At 37.6% G+C, this 21,633-nt stretch overlaps 1 protein-coding gene across 1 annotated transcript in view; it reads left to right on the top strand.

The window, feature by feature from the left end:
• Positions 1–21,633, top strand: part of RAD51B (RAD51 paralog B) — an 888,004-nt gene that overhangs the window by 548,927 nt on the left and 317,444 nt on the right. Inside the window, 1 exon segment of the mRNA XM_027843747.1 lies at positions 7,679–7,775. Within this exon segment, the coding sequence (XP_027699548.1) occupies positions 7,679–7,775 (97 nt within the window).

The raw sequence follows: 21,633 nt of genomic DNA, 5'->3' as shown, positions 1-21,633 counted from the left end.
GTCTTCATAACTTCAGGCTGCTTACTCTATCCACTGTGCCGCCCAGCTTCCCAGAAAAGGCAAAGTACAGTTTTTTGAATGAAGTTTTCCTTTACTCTGCTTTCATTTTAATAAAGGAAATTCATAGTTGTAGCTTTGGACAGTTTCTTGGTCTCCAAATCAGAAGTCTCCTGTAACCCCTTTTGAAAGATATTCATTTGTGATTTGACTAACACTACCTCTCATTGCCTCCCTCCTCTCCATCCCCTTATCAAGGGAAATAGAAATAGCCGTGTAAACCACTGCACTTAGCCATACTAGACATGTTGTAAAGTGATTCTGAAACTTCTGTGACTCTTTGCTTTAGGTTGTGGCACCTTTAGAGTAGGGTAGGGGAAGAAAGAAGGAAGTAGATGCTTGGTAGGGATTAGAAACTGCCCTGAAATCACTGATTTTGAGAGAGACAGACAAACAGAGACAGCGAGAGACAGAGAAGGGAAGGCAAGGGAAGGGAAGGAAAAGGAGGTGGGGAGAGAGAAATGTAATATTTTAGATTTTAGGAAGGATGCCTTCTTTCTTTCTTTGTGCCAACTCTAATTACTGTAGACTGGGTTTTTGAAAGACATCTTTGAATTGATATCTTTTGTTTTTACATCACCATATCAGCAAAGATATGTCAGTATTATTAAGAAATCCCATTTCTCTGTGACTCCATTTTGGGGTTTTCTTGGCAAAGATACTGGAGCTCAGTGTTCTATCCATTGTGCCACCTAACTGCCACATCACTAATTTTTATACGCCGCTATTTGAATTTCTTGGGCAGCTAAGTGGTACAATGGGTGGAGCACCAAGCCTGGAGTCATGAAGACTCATCTTCTTGAGTTCAAATCTGGCCTCAGACACTTACTAGCTAGGTGACCCTGGGCAAGTTACTTAACCATATTTGCCTCAGTACCTCATCTATAAAATGAGTTGGAGAAGGAAATGGCAAATCGTTCCAGTGTCTTTGCCAAGGAAACCCCAAGTGGGGTCACAGCAGTCTGAAATGACTGAAAATAACTGAACGCTTGAACTCTGCTTGCCTATGGATGCCTCTTCTCCATGGAATTTTATTTCTCAACTCTGTTACAGATCTAGGAAATGAGTTAACTGTATGCAGTCAGGTCACTGAATATTGACAAAAAGGTTGATAAAATATGTTTTGGATTGCCTCACTTGTTTTGGATTGCCCTACATGCTTTGCATTTTTTTAGTAGTTGTTGACAGCTAATTGCTATCTATTAGAATTTGATTCCTAAGCAGTTCATGGCACAGGTTATATGTGGAAGAGATAAGGTTTGTTAGCATTTTCTATTATAGGTTCATTTAAATGGATTGATTTAGGTGTAATTTCCCATCTTATAGAATATCACAGCAAAATCCAGGGAAGTGATTTCTCCAGTGTTAGTCAATGAAATTCTAAATCAGAGCCCTTCATTCTACTTTGCTTAGGGAACCATGCTACATTGCTGGCATGGTGGCAGTGTGGGGAGAGGTAGGTAGATGAGAAACAGTTAAGTCCACGTCCTAGCTATAGTGCTTATGCTGGACAAAGAGTTCAAAATTCCCACTGCCTCAGTTCCTCTATGTGGAAAATGAGGTTAGTAATGATGGTAGCTCCTATTTTTATAGTCTTCAATAGTGCACAAAGAATCTTTTTTATAACAATCCTGTGAAGTAGGTAGTAAAAATATTATACCCATTTTACAGTTAGAAAAACTGAGTCTCAGATTAAAAGTATTTGGCATTTACCTACTTCAGAGAAGATCAGTAAAAAGTTAAAATGTTTGTCACATTTTGGTGCTTTGTAGAAAAAAACCTTGCTATAAATAGAAAGGATTTGTTTCCATTAACTTATTGAAGGACCTCTCCGTGTGACAAAACATTGCATAACATAATCCAGTGGTGTGCTGGTAAATGTTTAGCAACTGGCTCTCCAAAACAGTTGAGTCTTTAATGGGAAAAATAACAGGTAATACCTTTTAACTTTGGGTAGTGAGAGTTAAAAAAACAAGAGAGAGCCAGAGATGAGTTGGGATGAGTAGACAACATTTTATTACATTCCTTTATAACATGTCAAGTCAAAAAAGGAAGTTGTACCAGCATTTGGATTAGCAATAAATATTGCTTAGAGGGAAAGACTTTCTTTTATCAAAAGTTACAGGGCTTCATTCTCCCCCAAGAGATGGCGAATATACTCCATGCTGGAATAAGTATGAGAATCCTGACTTACAACTCAACTGTTTTCATGCTCCTTCTATTTTGAGATGTAAGATTCTAAATTCTAGGAACGATGCCTTCTTTTCTTTCTTTGTGCCAACTATAACTACTGTAAACTGGGTTTTTGAAAGACATCCTTGAATTTTTAAAAATTGAAATCTTTTGTTTTTACATCACCATTTTTCAGTCGTGTTCAACTCTTCGTGATCCCATTTGGGATTTTCTTGGCCATGGTACTGGATTGGTTTGCCGTTTCTTTCTCCAGCTCATTTTACAGTTGAGGAAATTGAGGCAAACAAGGATAAATGACTTGCTCAGGGTCACACAACTAGAAAGTGTCTGAGGCTGGATTTGAACTCAGGAAGATGAGTTTTTCTGACTCCAGGCCCCACACTCTATCCACTGTGCCACCTAGCTGCCCTTGAAAAAGGACTTATTGTCTATTAAATTCCAGGTGCTGTGATAATCACTTGCTTCTCCTTAGTTCTGAAAGAGGACCAGTGACATAAGGAGGATGATGTCTTGACTTGCACATGCATTGGATTTAAGTGAGGCAGAGCTGTGCAGAGTCATCAGCCACCCTCTCTCTTCCAGAGTCATCATACAAGACATAGGTCAGGACAACTGGTGATGGCACTTGGGATGCTTTTCTCTAATGATATAAAGAAAGGCAGAAACCAGTTCCTGCCCTCAAAGATTTCACAGTTTAACAGGAGAAACAATATCCAACAACTATGTATAAACAAGATCGAGACAAGGTAAATAGAAGACGGAAGGCACTAGCTTTAATGGGGTCTAGGAAGGCCTTCTTGTAGAAGGTGAGAGGGAAGTAAGATGTAAGAAGACTGGAAAGGTAGGAAGGGGCCAGGTTAGGAAGGGCTTTAACAACCAGAAGATTTTCTATTTGATCCTGAAGGTAATAGGGAAGAACTGGAGTTTATCAAATAGAGAGGTAATGTGGTCAAATCTGATCTTTAGGAAGATCAATTTGACAACTGAACGGAGGATGAAATGAATAGGAGAGAGACTCAAGGCTGGGAAACCATGAAGCAGCGCAGTGCAGTCTAGACATGAACTGATGAGGCCTGCACCAGGGTGGTGACAGTCTCAGAGAGAAAGAGAATACAATAGATGTTATGAAGGCAGATGTTATCATTAGTAGAAGCACTATGGGAAAGCTCTGGTATCATTTTTTGCCTCTCTGCCATTTTATTTTTAAGCATCTTTTTTTTTGTTAAAGGAAGGATTAGAGTGGTTTGGATTTGTAGGAACTATTGTTAATCTCCCCCACCCCGAAATAAAAATCAAGTCCTCCATTTACCTCTTCTTCTGGTGTTACCATTGATAGTAGAGGTGCACCTGTTTACTTTTAGGTCTTAAGTAATATAATTTCATTAGCTGAGTGGTAAAAGGGCCTATCAGAAACTCAAAACAAATTTCCCAGTAGTCAACATGAAAAAAAATTACATTTTTTTAATCCAGCTGAATTTATTAAGCATTCATTAAATGTATGATTTATACAAGGCACTGTCCTAGGCCCTAAGGATAGAAAATGATCCTTCTCAAAGATCTTATATTCTGTTGGGAGATAAACACAGATGCATACATGCGTACATACATAATAAATATATAAAGACATGTCTGTGTATGTATACACACATACATGTGTATATGTGTGTATACATGTATGTGTATACTTACATATATAGTCAAGTAAATTGAGGAAGGAGAAATCAAAATGGAAAAAAAGAAAAGAGCATTTAGAATGTTTTAATCACCCATAACAAAAGTTTTAAACTCCTAGAACCAAGGGTTCTTGACCTGGGGTCCATTAACTTTTTTTTTTTTAATTTCTTAAATGTATTTAAATATAATTGCTTTCCTCTGCAATTCTCTGTATTTTATTTTATGCATTAAAATATTCTAAGAAGTGGTTTATAGGCTTGGTCAGCCTGCCAGAAGGGGACATGACACACAAAGGTTAAGAACCCCTGTTGTAGAGGGTTAGAGACCATATGACCATTTTGATATGTGGGGACTGTTTCTCTTCTTTCTGTTGCACAAGGCTGAGGCTGATTGACAGAGTTCCATGGATCCAGCTGAAAGTCTTCAAGTTGGGGATGGGGATTGGGAAATTCAGGATCAGATATACCTCGTAATATGCCAGGGTCAATAACTAGGATATGAGTTACTCTTCTGAGTGACCAGAGGACAAAACCTTGAGGAACACATGCATTTAGGAGGCATTATATGGATTAGGAGACTGAAAAGGAGCAGTCAGACAGGTAGACGGTGAACAGAGAGAGAGTGGTGACCCAAAAACTCAGCGTGGAGCCAAGTGGTCAGTAGTGTCAAGTGTGGTAGAGAGGCCGAGGTTAGGGCTAAGAAAAAAACACAAAGTAAATTATAATCGAATTCATTGTTACTTAGGGAATAATTTCATAAGAGTAAGATGGTGATCTGCATATGGAAATAGAGAATAAGAGTGTCAGCACTGTTTAGGGGACACTGATAGTAGTGGTCTGCTCTGCTGGAAAGCTGACTGTAAGTGAAAAAAACTTGCATCATCAGGGCTAGTGTGGCTTGATAACAGTATCCATTAAATAATAAAAAGTCACAAAATATTAGAATTAGGTGGAACCTCAAAATTCTCTAGTTAAAATCCTTCATTTGACAGATGAAGAAACTGAGGTCCCCAGAGGTCAATTGATTTTTCCACAATTATAGCTAATGAGCAATAATGACCATGACTTGAACTAAGGTTTCCTGGTTCCCAATGGAGTTAGTGCATTCTCTATTATATTATCTCTCAAGCTTCTCGTATTAATTTGGTTTCCTACTGGGTACTGAACAAATTATGAATGTTTCATTCAACTTGGTAGCTGTATTTTTCATTATTAATTAATAAATAGTTATCCTGATTATTTAGTTGTATATTTGGTTAATGTGAATCAGGTCACCATACCCTGATCACTCCTGGGTGAACTAATAAAATGAAGCATAAGCATGAAGCACTCGGGACTAGACCATGGAAAGAAGCTCAACCAAGCGCACATAAACACACACACACACACACACACACATCCTCTCCTTCCTCTACTCCCTCATCTTTTACTTTGTACCAACATTCCATCCTTTGCATGTTTTTCTAAACTATTCTGAACAGTCTGTAACACTGAGTAGTTTTAAGTCAGTAGGGGAAATTTAAGAACTTTTACAAGCCTAAAATATTCTTTATGCTACTCTAATTCTGTTATTACTTGAAATTAGACTGCCCACAGATGAGAAGTATCATTATTAAAGACCAGTCAAGGGACTTGAAATATAAATGAGTTGATGGATTAAAGATGGACAAATACACATCTGATTCTCCTTCCTGAAGAACCATTTCTTCTGGATAATGGGTCAAATGATCAGATGAAATAATATGAACCTTCTAGTAACGTATAAATATTTATTGTTTGTGGTGGTTGTGTTGTCTCAGATGCTGGCAGCTTCCAGCTATGGTAGGAATGCTCTGTTCTTAGCAAATATAACCACTTTGTTTAAATTTAATTGCCCAATTATGTACATCAACTCAGAGACCAAAAAAATCTGCTATTCATAGAGTCATTTCTATAGATTAATCAGTCACTCACAAACCCAATTTAGCTGTGTGCTTTAATATTTTTTCCTTCTTCCTCTATGGTCCCTATAATTCCTTCTCTTGACCCCACCATTCCTTCATTCTCTCAGCTTCCCATTAAGATGTCACAGGTACAGGATTTATAATGTGTCACTGCCCCCAAGAGACAATAGTAGAAGTGTGGATGAAAACCTTTTCAAACATCAACCTGGTGTCAGGGAATGGAGATGATTTCCATTTCTGTTCAAGTCAGAGTTACAAAAGAAACCATCACTGACCCTGGAGATGGGACTGAAGCAGCTTGTCTAAATGTTTTGTGTATTGAGTTACCCAATAATGTTCAGTGGTCCTTTCCCAAGAAGCATTTCCTCTGAATGAAGTACTAGGAGTGTTTGATATTTGTCTAGCACGGTGCCTGGCACTAATAAGTGCTTAATAAATATTTGTTGATTGATTCATTGACTGATTGACTGCATGATTGATGCCCAAGATGCTAGGAGTTTTCGACTACAATGGAAATGCTCTAATCTATAGAATAGATGACATTTCTACAGTGCTTTTAAGGTTTATAAAATACTTTCTTTACATACATTATCTCCTAAGAGCCTCACAGTAATCCTACAAAGCAGGTACTACTATTAATATTTTTATTCCCATTTTATAGATGAGGAAACTGAGACTTACGGAGTTTAAGAACTGGCCCATCCATGATCACTCACCTTAGTAAACATTACAGTTTATACTCTCTTTTTGTAAGATAGTTGCTATGAGCATGACCTAATTTTTCCGTTCATTATATAAACTTCTAAATCATGCAGTGAAACTTTTGTGTAGCTATTTTCAAAGATTACAATTTTTTAATGTGTCCAGTGGGAAAATACCTTATGGCTGTATACCAATGTGATTTTTATAGCTTGAAGGCCTGTTGTTGAACATGTGATGTAAAGTGATAGAGCAACATTATAAGGGAACTTCTGAATTTTACTCAGGAGACATTATTGTTTTTATGGTACATTTTCTAAAAATCAGTTAGTTGGAGAGAAACACATTTTTCTGGCTTAGGGAGATAAAAGTTTAAGATTTAGCAGATTATTGTCCCCACTTTATAGACGGGATTAGTTAAAGGAGAAGGGAACTGCTGACCTGATAAGTCAGTAAGATAAAAGGCACTCTCCCATGAAGAATAATGCTACAACTTTTCTAAATGGAGTTATTATTATTATTGTTGTTAGGTACCACCAACACATTAAATTTAGTCAATCAACAAGAATTTATCAAGTGCCTACTATGTGTCACGCATTGTGCTAGGAGCTGAGGGTACAAAGAGAAAAAAGTCCTTGTCCCCAAGAAGTTAACAGTCTATTATTGTACTTTATGGCTAGAAGTTACAATTTGTTTTTGTTTTAAAACAGATGTGGGCAGGATTGAGGACAGAGGTGTTTTCTAATTTCTAACCAGTTTTCTGTCAGTAGACTTACAAGGCAACCTCTCTCAATTTGGAGTTTTGTATGTTTATAATTTAAATCATAGTCCTATTTGATGGTTTAAGCTTAGGAAAAACCTACCTGAGTACCTAGTATTTCTGCATCATCAATGACTGACAGGCAGCATAATCTATTTTGGCTTAGAGAGAAAGTTGCTGAAAGTCAGAGCAGGGGCCTTCCTGCCTATGTGGCTATCATTCTTCACCTAGTCCACAATCTGCTTTCTGATAGCTGTAATAATTAATTTGGTTATTTTCTCCTTTCTTCTACTGTCCCTCCCCCTGCTTCCTTCTCTCTTCCCCCCCTCAACTTTTTCCCTGTCTGTTCACAGGTTATCTTGACGAATCAAATTACAACCCATCTGAGCGGAGACCTCACTATTCAGGCAGACCTGGTGTCTCCAGCTGATGATTTTTCCCTGTGGGGAGGTAAGAGATCTGTCCTATGGAGGCTGAAACTTGACACTGACATGTATCTCCACCTGCCTCTCAGCCTCCTGTTGATAGTTGAGGGACATGGTTAGTAAATTCTGGCCAGTGAACCAAACCAGAGCTTTGTGAATTTGTCCTCTTCATCTTGTCTCTGTATTCAAGCCCTTGTTTTTGGAGACTCCCTTACTGTGTCTGAGAACCCCCTATTCAGTGTCACAAGTGACCCATATTCAAGGCGCACCTACCATGTTGATGTATATTTCATTTGGTCTTTATCGGCAATGCTTTCCCATTGTGCTTAGTGAACTGATATGAGTAGCTTTTTTCTTTTACTTGAATATATTCTTTGACCTTCATAAATTAGCTATTAGATTACCATATAGAAATTAACTATAAATTATAATGTTGGGCCCTTTTTGGAATGTCCTTATATATACATATATATACATACACATATATATGTGTGTATATATATATATATATACACATATATACACACACACACACACATATATACACATATATGCAAACCAGTAGAAACCAAATAATGTAGACATTTATGATAACTCTATAAAAAAGATTCAGAAAATTCTTCTATTTATAAAAACTCTCAGGAAATTATGCTCCTGATAACAATAAGCCTTAGTAGATAGATGAATTAGATCAGTTTTTGGTTTGAGGGTTTTAGGTGCTTCGGTGAACAGTTTTAGATTTAGATATTTAAATTATTTATGTATATATTATATTTAATATATTATATATAATATGTATTATATTATATTTAGATATATTTATATATTTAAATAGCTGTGTGACCCTGGACAAGTGACTTAATCTCTACTTGCCTCAGTTTCCTCATCTGTAAAATGGGAGTGATAAGACCACCTACTGAAAAGCTCTTTACAAACCTTAAAGAATTATATAAATGCTATTGTTGTTATTATCATTATCATTATTATTTTAGATTTGGCTCTCTTTCAGGATAAAGACTGTGGTCTAAAACATACATTTAAGATTATTCACCATCTTTTAGTGCTTCTTGTTTATATGTCCATTGCCAGTTAATCTTTATTTTTTTTTTTTTTAATTTTCCAGTTAATCTTTAGAACTTATTAGGCCTTGAATTGGCTTTTGGCTTCTCCTCTGCTCCCGTTCTTGTCCCCTTAACTTGTCTGTTTTACTGTGTATCTGACTCTTTATGACCTCTTATGGGGTTTTCCTGGCAAAGATACTGGAGTGGTTTGCCATTTTCTTCTCTCATAAATTAAGGCAAACAAAGGGTAAGAGAGTTATCCAGGCTCACACAGTTAGTGAATGTCTGAGGCCAGAGGCCCACGCTTTATCCACTGAGCAATCTAACTGTCCTGCTTTACTATAGTGTCTGTCAAATTGTTAAGTTGTATGTTTGATTCTCAACAATAGGTTCCAGAAATTAATTAATTACTTGATAAGATGCTTATGTTCTTGTTGTCCAGTCATTTTCAGTCATGTCTAACTCTCTGTAACCCTATTTGGGGTTTTCTTGGCAAAGATACTGGAGTGGTTTGCCATTTCCTCCTCCAGTTTATTTTACAGATGAGAAACTGAAGCAAACAGGGTTAAGTGACTTGCCTAGGGTCACACAGCTGGTATGTGTCTGAGATCAGATTTGAACTTAGGAAGATGATACCACCTAGCTGCCCCTAAGGTGCTTATAGGCATGCTATTTGAGTTGTTTCTACAAAACAAATAAACAAACAAACAAAAAACCAGTGTCCTAATTCTAGAAGTTGTCAAGGCTCAAAATCATCTAGTGTCATCTTTGGTGCTTCCCTTTTCCTCATCCCCATTTCTTGCTTCCTTCACAATTTATATTAAACTTTTAATTCCTTTTATTCAATTTATGTTGACATTACCTACTTTAGATCTATTTTGCCAAATAATTATTATTCTTTTAAGTGGTTTCCTTGACTCCAGCTTCCTTCCAGTCCATCTTGTATACCACTCCCAGATTAATTTTCCTAAGACCGTACTTTCATAAATATGAACAGAAATCTTATTTCTAACTAAAAATGGCTTTTACATTTTAAAATAAAATAAGGCTGTGACAAACTGGAACATTTTTTTGGTACATGCCAAATGATAGACTTAACTTTGTGTTTATCATTCAAGGAACAACCGAGTTAAGGTCAGAGACTGTCATCTTCAGGTTGAATGATGAGTGATTAATTGTTTTTGCTATAATAACTCTTAAAAACTGTCTGGGAAGTCATAGGAGGGGCTGGGATTTCCATTTGTAGAGGGAGGGATGAGGCTGCCTCAATGAAATCCCTGAAGAACTGGAATGAGTCCAGTTGGATAATGGTGATGATGATGATGATGATATAAAATGATATTTGTTGTCATAAACTAGCATTTAAATAGCGCTTTAAAAGATTTTCAAAACACTTCACAAATAATACCTCATTTGAGCTTCACAACACCTATGAGGTAGATAGTGTTATTATCCCCATTTTATAGGTCAGAAAACTCAGGCAGTTAAGTGATTTGCCCAGGGTCACACAATTAGAAAGTACCTGAGTCTATATTTGAATTCAGGTCTTCCTGACTCCATACTCAGTTGCTATCCACCTGGCCGCCAACAGAAGAAGCTCATGTATAGAAATGTCCAAAATTATAGCTGTTTCCATGTCTGAATATCAAGTAGCCCTAGTGAATTTCATTGTCCCATTCATTCTACCCTATCACTTGTCTTGTCATAGGGTCATATGTTTAGGGCTTAGAAGCCCTCTGGTCCAACATCTCTCATTTTACAAATGAGGAAACTAAGTCCTCAAAAGATTGTGGCTTGGCCAAGGTCACACAGTGGCAGAGGAAGGATTTGCACTCAGGTCCTCTTGCCTCAAAGCAAGTGCACTTTCTTCTACTTCATAATGATTCTCCAGAAAGAGGTCATCACATGATATGAATAACTTTATTCTGTGACTATATCAATGAATGAATTAGGAAACATTTATTAAGTGTCTATTTACTATGTGTTAAGGGCTATAAAGGGGTCCTTTGAACTTGTCTTTTTTAGGTGCCTACTATGTTTCAGGCTCACTGTGTTAAGTGCTGGGTATACAAAAAGAAACAAAAGACAGTTCCTACCGTCAAGGAGCTCACAATCTAATGGGGAGGGGGGACAACATATAAACAAATATATACAAAGCAAGCTGTACATATGATAAATAGGAAATAATTAACAGAGGGAAGGCATTGTAATTAAGAGGCGTTGGGGAAGGTTTCCTATAGCAGATGAAATTTTTATTGGAACTTAAAGGAAGCCCAGGAGAGTATAGTGAGAAAACTAGACCCAAAAAATCTTTTTTTCAGCCTGAGGAAAAGGTGTCTCTTGACAGCTATAAACGTTTTATTTTTTTTGTTCTATGAAGTCCTAAGGATGGGAGTAGGCCTGATCATTGTTTTTGTAAATCTAGGCTGTTCTTTGTTCAGCAGGGCGCTTGCAGAGGGTATATAGGTACATTTACCTAAAATATTTGTGGTGAAGTCACTTGCCAATGAGATTAAATGGATGAATGCCTTAGAACACTGATATCCATTTTTAGGGTTATTGTTTATGGTTATTCATGTTACTATGGTTTTATATGTTTGAAGTGTATTTTAAAAATAATTTTAAAGTCATTTTTAACTATGTGTGCATTGGAATAAGGAGCATTCAGTTACTGAAGCTTCACAGATATGCTATATTTCATTTATGGGTGACTGGCAGCTGGTATACAGGGAAGCTTGGAAAAGGACAGCTTTAAGAGATGATGTCCTACATAAAGAGCATTTTCTCTGGCTGTCCCCACACCTGAAATGCTGTGTCTCTCCATCTCTATCTCCTGGCTTCCCTATCTTCCTTCAGTTCCCAGTTAAATCTCACCTTCTACAGGAAGCCTTTCCCCATCCCCCCTTAACTCCAGTGCCTTCCCTCTGGTGATTATTTCCAATGTATAAGCTTGTTTGTATATAGTTGTTTGCATGTTGTCTCCCCCATTAGAATGGGAGCTGCTTGTGGGCAGGGACCCTCTTTTGCCTTTCTTTGTATCTCCTGTACTTAGCACAATATTTGGCACACAGTAGGCACTTACTTGAATGGCTAATCAGCATGCTATTGAGACCTTCTGTATACCCATATCAGCCTAGAAAATGCCTCCTTTCTTTCCCTTCTGCCTCCTGCTTGCCCTATACACCACTCTGTCTCTGTTTCTTTCAGTCCCTTTCTTTTTCTGTCTCTCTCATGTGCAAACCATAAGAAACATAGGGATGTGAGGAGGAGCAAAGGGTCGAATTAGTCTTGTTTGTTTTCCGTCAGATGACAAGTAATAGGTTTCAGCTGCAGAAAAGAAGATACTTCTTAAGTAGTTCTCCTTTAACAGCAATGATGAGGAGAGGGTCAGCGACCAAGAGTAGCCACTGATAAAGTGATTTGAGTAGAGTTAAGATGCTCTCTCAGTAGGGGATGGTTCAGGGAAATGAAATCACCCCTGTGGTAATGCAGAAAAGGGACTATAAGTGACCGTCCTACCTCAAGATCCTTTCCACCCCAGAAGATCCTGGGATATTAATATCTGTCAGCTGCGGGCCCAGAGCCTCCCCCTGCTGAGATCAAAAGAGAGCCCCTATCTTAGCTGGAACAAGGTCATCTGCACACTGCTGTAAACGAGAGCAAAGCCCTGTCCCTGCTGGCTTGGAGGGGAGTCGTTGGGGGGTGGAGAAGTCAGGAGATGGGGAGGCATTCTCTCAGGCTTCTTTCATCTCAGCTGACCAGCTGCTGCCTGTCCAGCGTTTGTAAAGTTGAGAGTTGTCTTTGTTTTTGTGCTTTCGCAATTAAACTTGTTTTGTATGCTTTTGCTTATATTTGGTAATTTCTCATTCATTGGATGAGTTTACAGTCATATCGGTTCAGATTGTTGGCTCAGTTCCGATTGTTCTCCTCCATGTGTTTTCATTCCTCTGTGGAATTGTAGGGTTCTATGCCAGAAGAATCCACACTAGAGAAAGGGTTCCCAAAGGACAAACACTTAGGTTTCCTTTCCTGCTGGCCTAGAATTTTAGAATTTTAGTGTGACACCATATGTGTCCTCTTCCTTTGCTTCTGCAGCTAGAGGAGGCTAAAAACTTCTGAAGGTCAGAGAAGGGGACCGAAAGTTTTAAGGCAAATCTAGAAAGTAGAAATCATTATTCTTAATTCTGTCCATTATTCTCTGGTTTGGATATTGGTACAACTAACCACTGTTTTGCTTACCAGAGCGAGCTATGAGACTGACCTAAGAAATATATTTCTTGTAAAGGTACATACATTGGGCGTTCTTCCTTGTAATCTTAGAGATAAGAATATAAGAATATCTATGGCATCTTAATAGTAGACAGTATCTCTTTCTTCCTCATGGACAAACTTTGAACAAATAGGGATCATATACCTACCTATATATTACTTGGGAGGTAATCAGTAAGGGAGGTAATCACTTGGGATGTAAGCAGTAAGGAGAGACAGCTGATAGTACATCTGGCCAGACAATGTAGGATAGGCAAGAGCAACATGAGATGTCAGTGGGCATAATGTAAGGTAAATGCATTGTTTGGTGTAGTTGTGAGAACATAGGATAATTACATTTTGGAACTGGAATGGATCTTAGAAATCACTTAGAAATCAATCTCCTTACTTTATAGATTAGGAAACAGTCCTTGAGAGACTGTGGAAGGAAAAAAGGAAGGGAGGGAGAGAGGGAGGAAAGGAGAAAGAAAGAAAGGAGAGAGAGGGGAAGAAAGAAAGGAAGGGAAGAGGGAATGAATGAAGGAAAGAAGAGAGGGAGGAAGGAAGAGAGGGAGGAAGAAGGGAAGGAGGGAAAGAAAGGAAGGAAGGAAGGGAGAGAAAGAAAGGAAGGAAAGGGAAGAAAGAAAAAAGGAAGGAAAGAAGGGAGGGACAGTAAGAAAGAAAGGAAAGAATGGAGAGGAGGAAGAGATCAAGAAAGGAAAGAAGAGAGGGAGGGAAGAAAGAAGGAAGAGATGGAGGAAATAAGGAAAGGAGGGAAGAAGGAAGGACAGGGAGGGAGGGAGGATGGAGAAGGAGGAAAGAAAGAAGGATCAGAAAGAGGGGAGGATGGAAGGGGAGAGGGAGGGAGGAAATAAGCATTTATTAAGTGCCCATACTAGTTCTTTTTCTTTCTCTAAGATTGTAAGGGAGAACTCCCAATATGTGTACTTTTCCAAGATGGATTTAAGAAATATATTTCTTAGATCAGCCATAGCTCCAGGACAAGTGCTTTTGCTTGCAAAACAGTGGTTACATATGGTAATAATGTCCATTTGAAGAAACTGAGGAAGACAGAAGTTAAATGACTTGCCCGTGGTCACATTTGAACTGTCTTCTTGACTCTGTGCCCAGTGCTGTAACCACTATGTCACTTAGAAGCCACTGCTAAAGTTTTGATCAGCCTTACTTTTTTGTAATTTTTTTTAAATGGGCTTGCATCCATTTTTTACAGATTGCCTTGTTTCCCAGTGTGGCCACTTAATCTATATGTTTGTTGAATGAATGGATGTATAGGAAAAATTGACCAATTTGCCATTTTGAGTATTCAGAGAGTACTCTTTTTTTTTTCCTTCTCCTTTTAGCTCTTTTTGTTCTTATTATTGTTAATCTTTTATAGGCCATGGCACAAGGTAACCTAAAATAAAAATACATGGAAAGAAAACAACATAAGTTGGAGCAGGGGTGGGGGAGGAAGGGAAGGGGTTGGAGAAAATAGCAACAAAATGAAATGAAGGTTCTTATTTTAATAGTGGAGACCTTTCTGTTCACCCAACTGCCTTGTCTGGACACTTGACAACTGATTTCATCTGCTAGAGAAAGTATTTGGGGATTTATGGTCGCTGGCAAGCCATTCTGACCAGAAGTTGGAGTCTGTTTGTAAGCTTACATGGAAGCTTATGGCTTGCTTTACAAATCTGACCAAGCCAGAACAGCTCAGGATGACTGAGGGGGTGGGATGGGGGGGACCTGGAGGCTGTTGGTTGTGAACTAAAAAGACTTCAAAGTGAGCTGCACACTCTGGGGCTCTACCACCACTGTTGATTTCCAGCTGGATAGACTTGGATTTACTGCAGGATGTTTGAAAATGTGGTTCCCTACTAATCTCAGACAGTTGCTATGATCAATGGTCTTTTTTATTTCCGATTCAAAAAAAAAATCACTGGTGTTTCTGCTCAAATTGTGTGTCCTTTCAGCTTTGTTATTGTAGTTGTGATTTACTGTCCTGTGTTACCCAAATTTGTAATACTATTAACCACAAAAGTTGGGATGGATGGGTCAGGTTAACAGAATTCTCCCACCAGTGTACCTTGGAGCCATTCCCCAGCCAAAATGCAAACCAAATGTAAATTGGTTTAAAGAAGATTGGGAAGCATGGGTGTGGTTGGAAGTATTCTAAGGACCTACCTCCTTGGAATGTCTTGGGGGTTAACAGATTAGTTTGTGCTTTGACAACATAGTGCCAGGGTTAATATTACCAAGGATGAAACCATCTATCTCTGTTGCTGACGTTAGCATTTCCATAGGTTTTGAAAATGCTTTAAAGTGATGAATTTTTTAATCCACCTAAAGCAACCAAAGGATAAAGAAGGGAAATGAATTGTTTCAGAGGCCACACAGCAAGTGAGTGGCAATGCCAAGAGTAGAACTCAGAGTTCCTGACTTTAAATCCTAGGCTTAAATGGGGCTGTCTTGGAGAGAGCGATTATCGGATGAAGATGCATGAATGTCCTCATGGCCTTCTGCTTTCAGCTCTGAAGCAGCAGACATACAATGTATACACATAGAAACTGCCACTCATATCAGAGTTAGACAAAGAGCCATGAGATGCATGGCATATGGTGGGCCTACACTCTGTCCTCTGCAGCCTCTCAGGACTGTGCAGATGCCAACAAAGAGGACTTCCAACCCTACAAGAATGGAAATGCCTGATATATGGAAGAATAAGAGCCCCAAACATGTGTAATATGAACGAAGGATGACTAAGTTTTGCTTAATGGGGTTGAAGTGGTGGGAGTTTAGAAGCATTTGTAAAGTAGAGATAACAATAGTAGTTACCTCAGAGCATTGTCCTGAGAATCAGATGAGATAATGTATGAATAGCACTATATAAATTCTAGCTATTCTGACTCTTCTTATTATTTTAAATCTTGAAAGGCTATAAACATTGAAGATGAGAGGAAATTATGTGGTTTTCAACAACAGGATCCAATTAAGAACTATGAGATCAAAATAAGAAAAGAAACATTAAAATTGAACACCAGAACAAACTTCTTGACCTAGAGTTTGATTTGGCAAGGAACAGCATCCCACATGGAGAAGCATTTGAAGGCTGACATTTGGATGTCAAAATAGGTGAGGACTAATGTGTCCTGCATAGAAAACAGTCTTTTGTTGGTTTGTGGCAGGAAAAAGCCAAATGATCCAAAGTCGTTTCTTCTTATTCTTTCCTCACATGTACACCGCCCCCCCCTCGCCCCAGATCCTCCTTTCTTGGATTCCAGGATTCACTGGCCAGTTTCCCAGATCTGCATATGTCCCTATGGATGCTTGGATGCCAAGGGGACAGACAGAGGCATAAACAAATAAACAGAACAAAACAAAAAACCCAATCTCTATTGAAGCTCCAGAGAGATGGGAGTTTAACAAAAAAAAAAAAAAAAAAAGGCCCAGAAGAAGGGACTCCAAGAAGTTCAATAGACTCAGGAGCTATTCTGAACTATAGGTTTGGAGCAATTCAATGAGAAGGAAACTTGTTTATCGCTATCCAAGGAATTTTACACCAAGGCTAAGAAGCCCACAAGGCAAGAAGTATTATAATGACTGGAAGAATGGCTGTCTTCTGGATTGTCCCCAGGGGACAAATTAGCTTGTCCTGTAATGTAGCATGACAGGGCTTCAGAAAACAGGTGTTATGTTTACTAGGCTCTTTTTGCGGGGGGGGGGGGGGGAAGGGGGATTATAAATGTTGTTTTGACCAGGGCTGAACAGTGTGGCTGTGAAATGGTCTCCTAGATTTTAACTCCTTTTGGAATCTCATTTCTTAGTCTTATGTTACTTAGGCATTCGGTAAATAGAAAATAGTCACACTGATCTCCCTTTATAAATAGACGAATTCCTGAAAGGTAGATGTGTGTATCATATTTTTATATATTTGGAAATACAGTCTAACTTGAGGAAAGTTATATTTGGGCCCATATGTAAAAATCTGTACGCTTATGTCAAGGAGGATTTTGCCTTCTTCAGTCTTTATTATTTAATTCTCCTACACAAACCCTCAAAGAAAGGTTAGTCAAATGGAAACTTGATCCATGTGATCTTTATTCATCGTTCAAAAGCTGCCAGTATTAAAATATACCACACAATTAATTCCCATGTTGCCAATTCTTGTTGGCTTAATTTGGATGATGTTGCCCAAATAGCCTGTCTTGCTAAGTTGTTGTTCCAGACAGAAATAAATCCCTGTTAGGTGCTTAGGGGAATATACAAATGAATAAGCCGCAGTCCCTATCTTTGAGGAACTTAGTATCTATTTATATTTCAATATTAATAACAAAAACAACTGACATTTTTATACTGCTTTAAGGTTTGCAAAACCCTTTACAAATATCTCATTTTATCTTCACAACCATCCTGGGAGGTAGGTGCTCTTATTATCCCCATTTTAGAGATGAGGAAACTGAGGCAAAGAGAGTTTAGGTGATGTGTCCAGGGTCATGCGGCTAGTAAGTGTCTGAGGCAAGATTTGAACTCATGTTCCTGCCCCAATGGATCTGTAATTTTAGTGATGCGGGTGCTCATTTTCTCTCATCCCATGTTATTCTCACCTATGTTCTTTCTCCATAGTAAAGAAATTAAAACAATTACACAGATAATCCAAGGCAAAATATAACTTCTGTGAAATGTACAAACAAAATTCAGTAAGCTTCAGAGAATAGGGGAATGATTTGGGACGTTAGGGACAGCTTCCTGTAGGAGATGGTATCTAAGCTTGGTGTGGACATGTGGAGCAATATGTCATTCTTCTAGTCCAGGGGTGGGGCACCTGCAGCCTTGGAAGTTTGGATTCAGTTAAAGGACCATGCTTGAGAACCTAGAGGGCCACATGTGGCCTCGAGGCCACAGGTTCCCAACCCCTGTTCTAGTCGCTCAGGCTCAATTCTGTGCTGATGGGGAGATATTTCAAATCCAGTGAGCAAACAGAATTAGCAAAATTAAGAATGTGGGAAAGAACAGGGCTTTGGGGGGAAATAAGTGACCTGATTTGGCAAGAGTTTAAGGCATTTGCAGAATAGTGAGAGGTAAGTCTGGAAAGGTAGTTTGGGGTCAAAACATAGCAAGCCTGTAAAGGACAGAGGAGTATGGATTTAGGTGAGTTAGCTAAGATCCCTTCAAGATCTAAGGTCTATGATCTATGAGTTTATCTTATGGAAAGTGGGGAAACTATTGAAGATTTCTATGTGACGGAATTACATAGAGTTGTTCTTAGAATTAATTGGGCAGTGGTATATAGGATGAAAAGCAACATGATATAGTGTTTCAGACAGACCTGAGCTCTGGTCCCTAGGTTTGTGGCTTAGGGTAAGTCACTTAACCACTCCGTGCCTCAGGCGACTTTCTAAGACTGTTAGTTACAGATAAGATGATAATACACATCACAGGAGGGAGTTTCCATATCAGGGAGTTCCCCTATACCAATGAAATCTTAGGTCTGGACCCCCATAGCTCACCACCCTCCACCCCTAACAAATGCAGGATGGATTACAAACAGAGAGATCAATGAAGAGACTATTGCCATCATCTCTGAACAAAGTTTATTAATGAATGGCCTAAACCAGGATGGTGGCAGTGAAAATGGAAAGGAGGGGCCTTAAACATGTTTTGGAGGTAAAACCCATAATACCTTGTGAATGGCTTTTGAGATGAAGGAAAGGGAAGGAATCAAAGATGACTCTGAGATTTCAAGCCTGAATAACTAGAAAAATGTGGGACCATTAGCAGAAATAGGAAAGTCCAGAGAAATAGCTGGTTTGGAGGGATGGAGAGCCAGAGTTTAGTTTTGTAAATTAATTGTTATGTGTTGGTCTTGTCGATTGAGTTCTTAAGGTAAGGTCTCTTGGGGAAGGTGAGACAGCTCATAGGAAACTGAAATATATGTAATGTTAGGGCTGTCTCTGTATAAGTTGCATCATGTCCAAAATTTTCTTTTTTAATATGAACTAAATAAGTATAAAAAATATTATCATCATAGCTAGCATTTATAGTGCCTACTATGGGCCAGGCACTGTGGTAAGTACTTTACAAATATTATTTCATTTGATCCTTACAACAACCCTGCAAGGTAGGTGCTATTATTTTCTTCATTTTATAGATAAGGAAACTGAGGCAAACAGAGATTAAGTGACTTGTCCAAGGTCACACTTAGACACTTGGACATGTTTGAGGCTTAGGTCTTCCTGACTTTAGGCCCAGAGTTCTAGCTTGTGGGCCATTTAGTTGTCTACAATGTACAAATAACAGAAAAAAAGAATCGCATATGAGATTATGATCCCTATTACATAAAGCTTGGGGTGTTTTTAGAGTAAATATTAAATTTAACAGGATCATATCAAGTTTGGGTTTCTTGTCCTTTCTGAACTTCCTTCTGCTCTCTTCTATGTATTTTTAAATGGTTCATGGATGCTCTATTTCTTTCATTCCTTTTTTTGTTTGTTTGTTAGGCATCACTATCACTACTCACCAATTTCCCCTTCCACTCCTTCTCACCCCCACACCCCTGAAAATAAAAACTCTGCCTTGTAACAAATATAGTCACGTAAAGAAAATCAACACATTGGCCTTGTCTGAAAGTGTACATGAACTTTTCAAAATTGCTTTCATTAATGTTACTATAGTCATCATGTAAATGATGCTCTTGGTTCAGCTCACATCATGTGCCTCAGTCCCCCCAACTTTCCCTGATTTCACTGAAACCATGTCATGTATCATTTCTTGAGGACAATAATATTCCATAATGTTCATTTATCATGATTTGTTCATGATACTAAAGCATATATATTGAATATTAGCAAAAAGGTGATGGCAACATATTGAAATGATCATAACCAAAAAGTTAAGACCAGGTTTCATTTATAACAGGAATGCAAGGTTGGTTCAATATTAGGAAAATTATGAACATAATGTGAACATAATCCCATTTGATTGTCACCCACTTTATTTAAAGGTCTTTGCTACAACAAAAACAAACAAAAATATTTTTGTACATACAGGTGCTTTCCCTCTGTTTTTGACCTCCTTGCGGTATAAGCTTAATAGTGGTATTTCTAGATTAAAGGATATGCATGGTTTAGTGACATTTTTGGTATAATTTCTTTTGCAGATAATGCTAGTTCTTTTCATTTTTGTAGTTGTTATTTACTATATTGAGGAACAGTCCATTTTTCCAATGCTTTTGAATTTTTTTTTTTAACATAAATGGATGTTGGAATTTCTTGGAAGCATTTTCTACCTCTTTTGCTATAATCATGTGATTTTTAATGTTTTCTTAAGTTATTGTCTATTACATTCATAATTTTCCTAATATTGAACCAACCTTGCATTCTTGTTATAAATCAAACCTGGTCATAACTTTTTGGTTATGGTCATTTAATTCAATATATTTGCATTAGTATTCATTAGCAATAGTGACCTGTAGTCTATATTTTCTGCTTTATGTCTTGTGGCTTTAGGCGTCAGGATCATATTTGTCACATGTAAGGAGTTTGGTAAAATCCTTCCATCTTATTTTTGCAAACAGTTTATATAATATTGAAATTGTTTTTTGCATGTTTGATCAGATTCACTTGTGAACATCTGTGCTTCTTTCAGGGAATATGGGGATACATTTAATTCGTGGCTTGTTCAATTTTTTTTTCTGTGACTTAAATTTTTTACTTTTTGTTGTGCTAATCTGGGTTTTTTATATTTTTGTAAATTGGAAATGTTTATCTATTTCTTTAAATCAGTTTTGTTGGCATATATTTCAACAAAATAATTTCAAGCAATATACTTTATTGCCTCTTCATTTGTTGTGAATCTTTTTAAATTTTTGATATTGGCAATTTCTCCCACCCCCATCCTCACCCCCATATCTTTAGTCAGATTAGCCATCAGTTTATCTGTTTTATTAGAACCAGCTCCTAGGTTTGTTTGTTTGTTTTTAATTAATGAAACCTTCCCCCTCCCACCACACCCCCAGTTTTGGCTACTTTTTTCTTTGATTTTCAAAATATCTATTTTTGTGTTAGGGAAGAGATATTATTTTTCTAAATTTTTTAGTTCCATGACCAATTAATTTAGTTTTTCTTTCTTTTGCTGATTAAAAACATTTAGAAGTATATATTTTCTTCTAAGGAATACTTTGCTGCATCCCAAAAGTTTTGGCATATTTTTTCATTGTTGTGATTTTCTTTAAACAAAATTTCTATTGTTTCTGTGACTTCTTTGATCCATCAGTACTTTTGTATTGGATTTTGTATCACCATTTAAATTAGAACATTTTTTTTTCAAATATCCCTCATTGATTATAAATGATATTGCTTAGATGTAGACACAAAAGGATACATTCAAAATTTCTGCTTTTCTGTTTGTTAATGAATTTTCTGTACCTTAGCTTATGGCCACACTGTGTAAAGGTGGCATACATAGCTGAGAAATACACATACAAACATACATACATACATACATATATATATACAAATGTATATATATGTATATGTGTATATATATATATATATATATATATATATATATATATAT

The sequence above is a fragment of the Vombatus ursinus genome, unplaced genomic scaffold (genome assembly GCF_900497805.2).
Source record: "Vombatus ursinus unplaced genomic scaffold, bare-nosed wombat genome assembly UNPS02014926.1, whole genome shotgun sequence".
Lineage (NCBI taxonomy): Eukaryota > Metazoa > Chordata > Mammalia > Diprotodontia > Vombatidae > Vombatus > Vombatus ursinus.
Note: the sequence above shows the minus strand (reverse complement) of the source record. Positions and strands in the feature narration are given on the sequence as shown.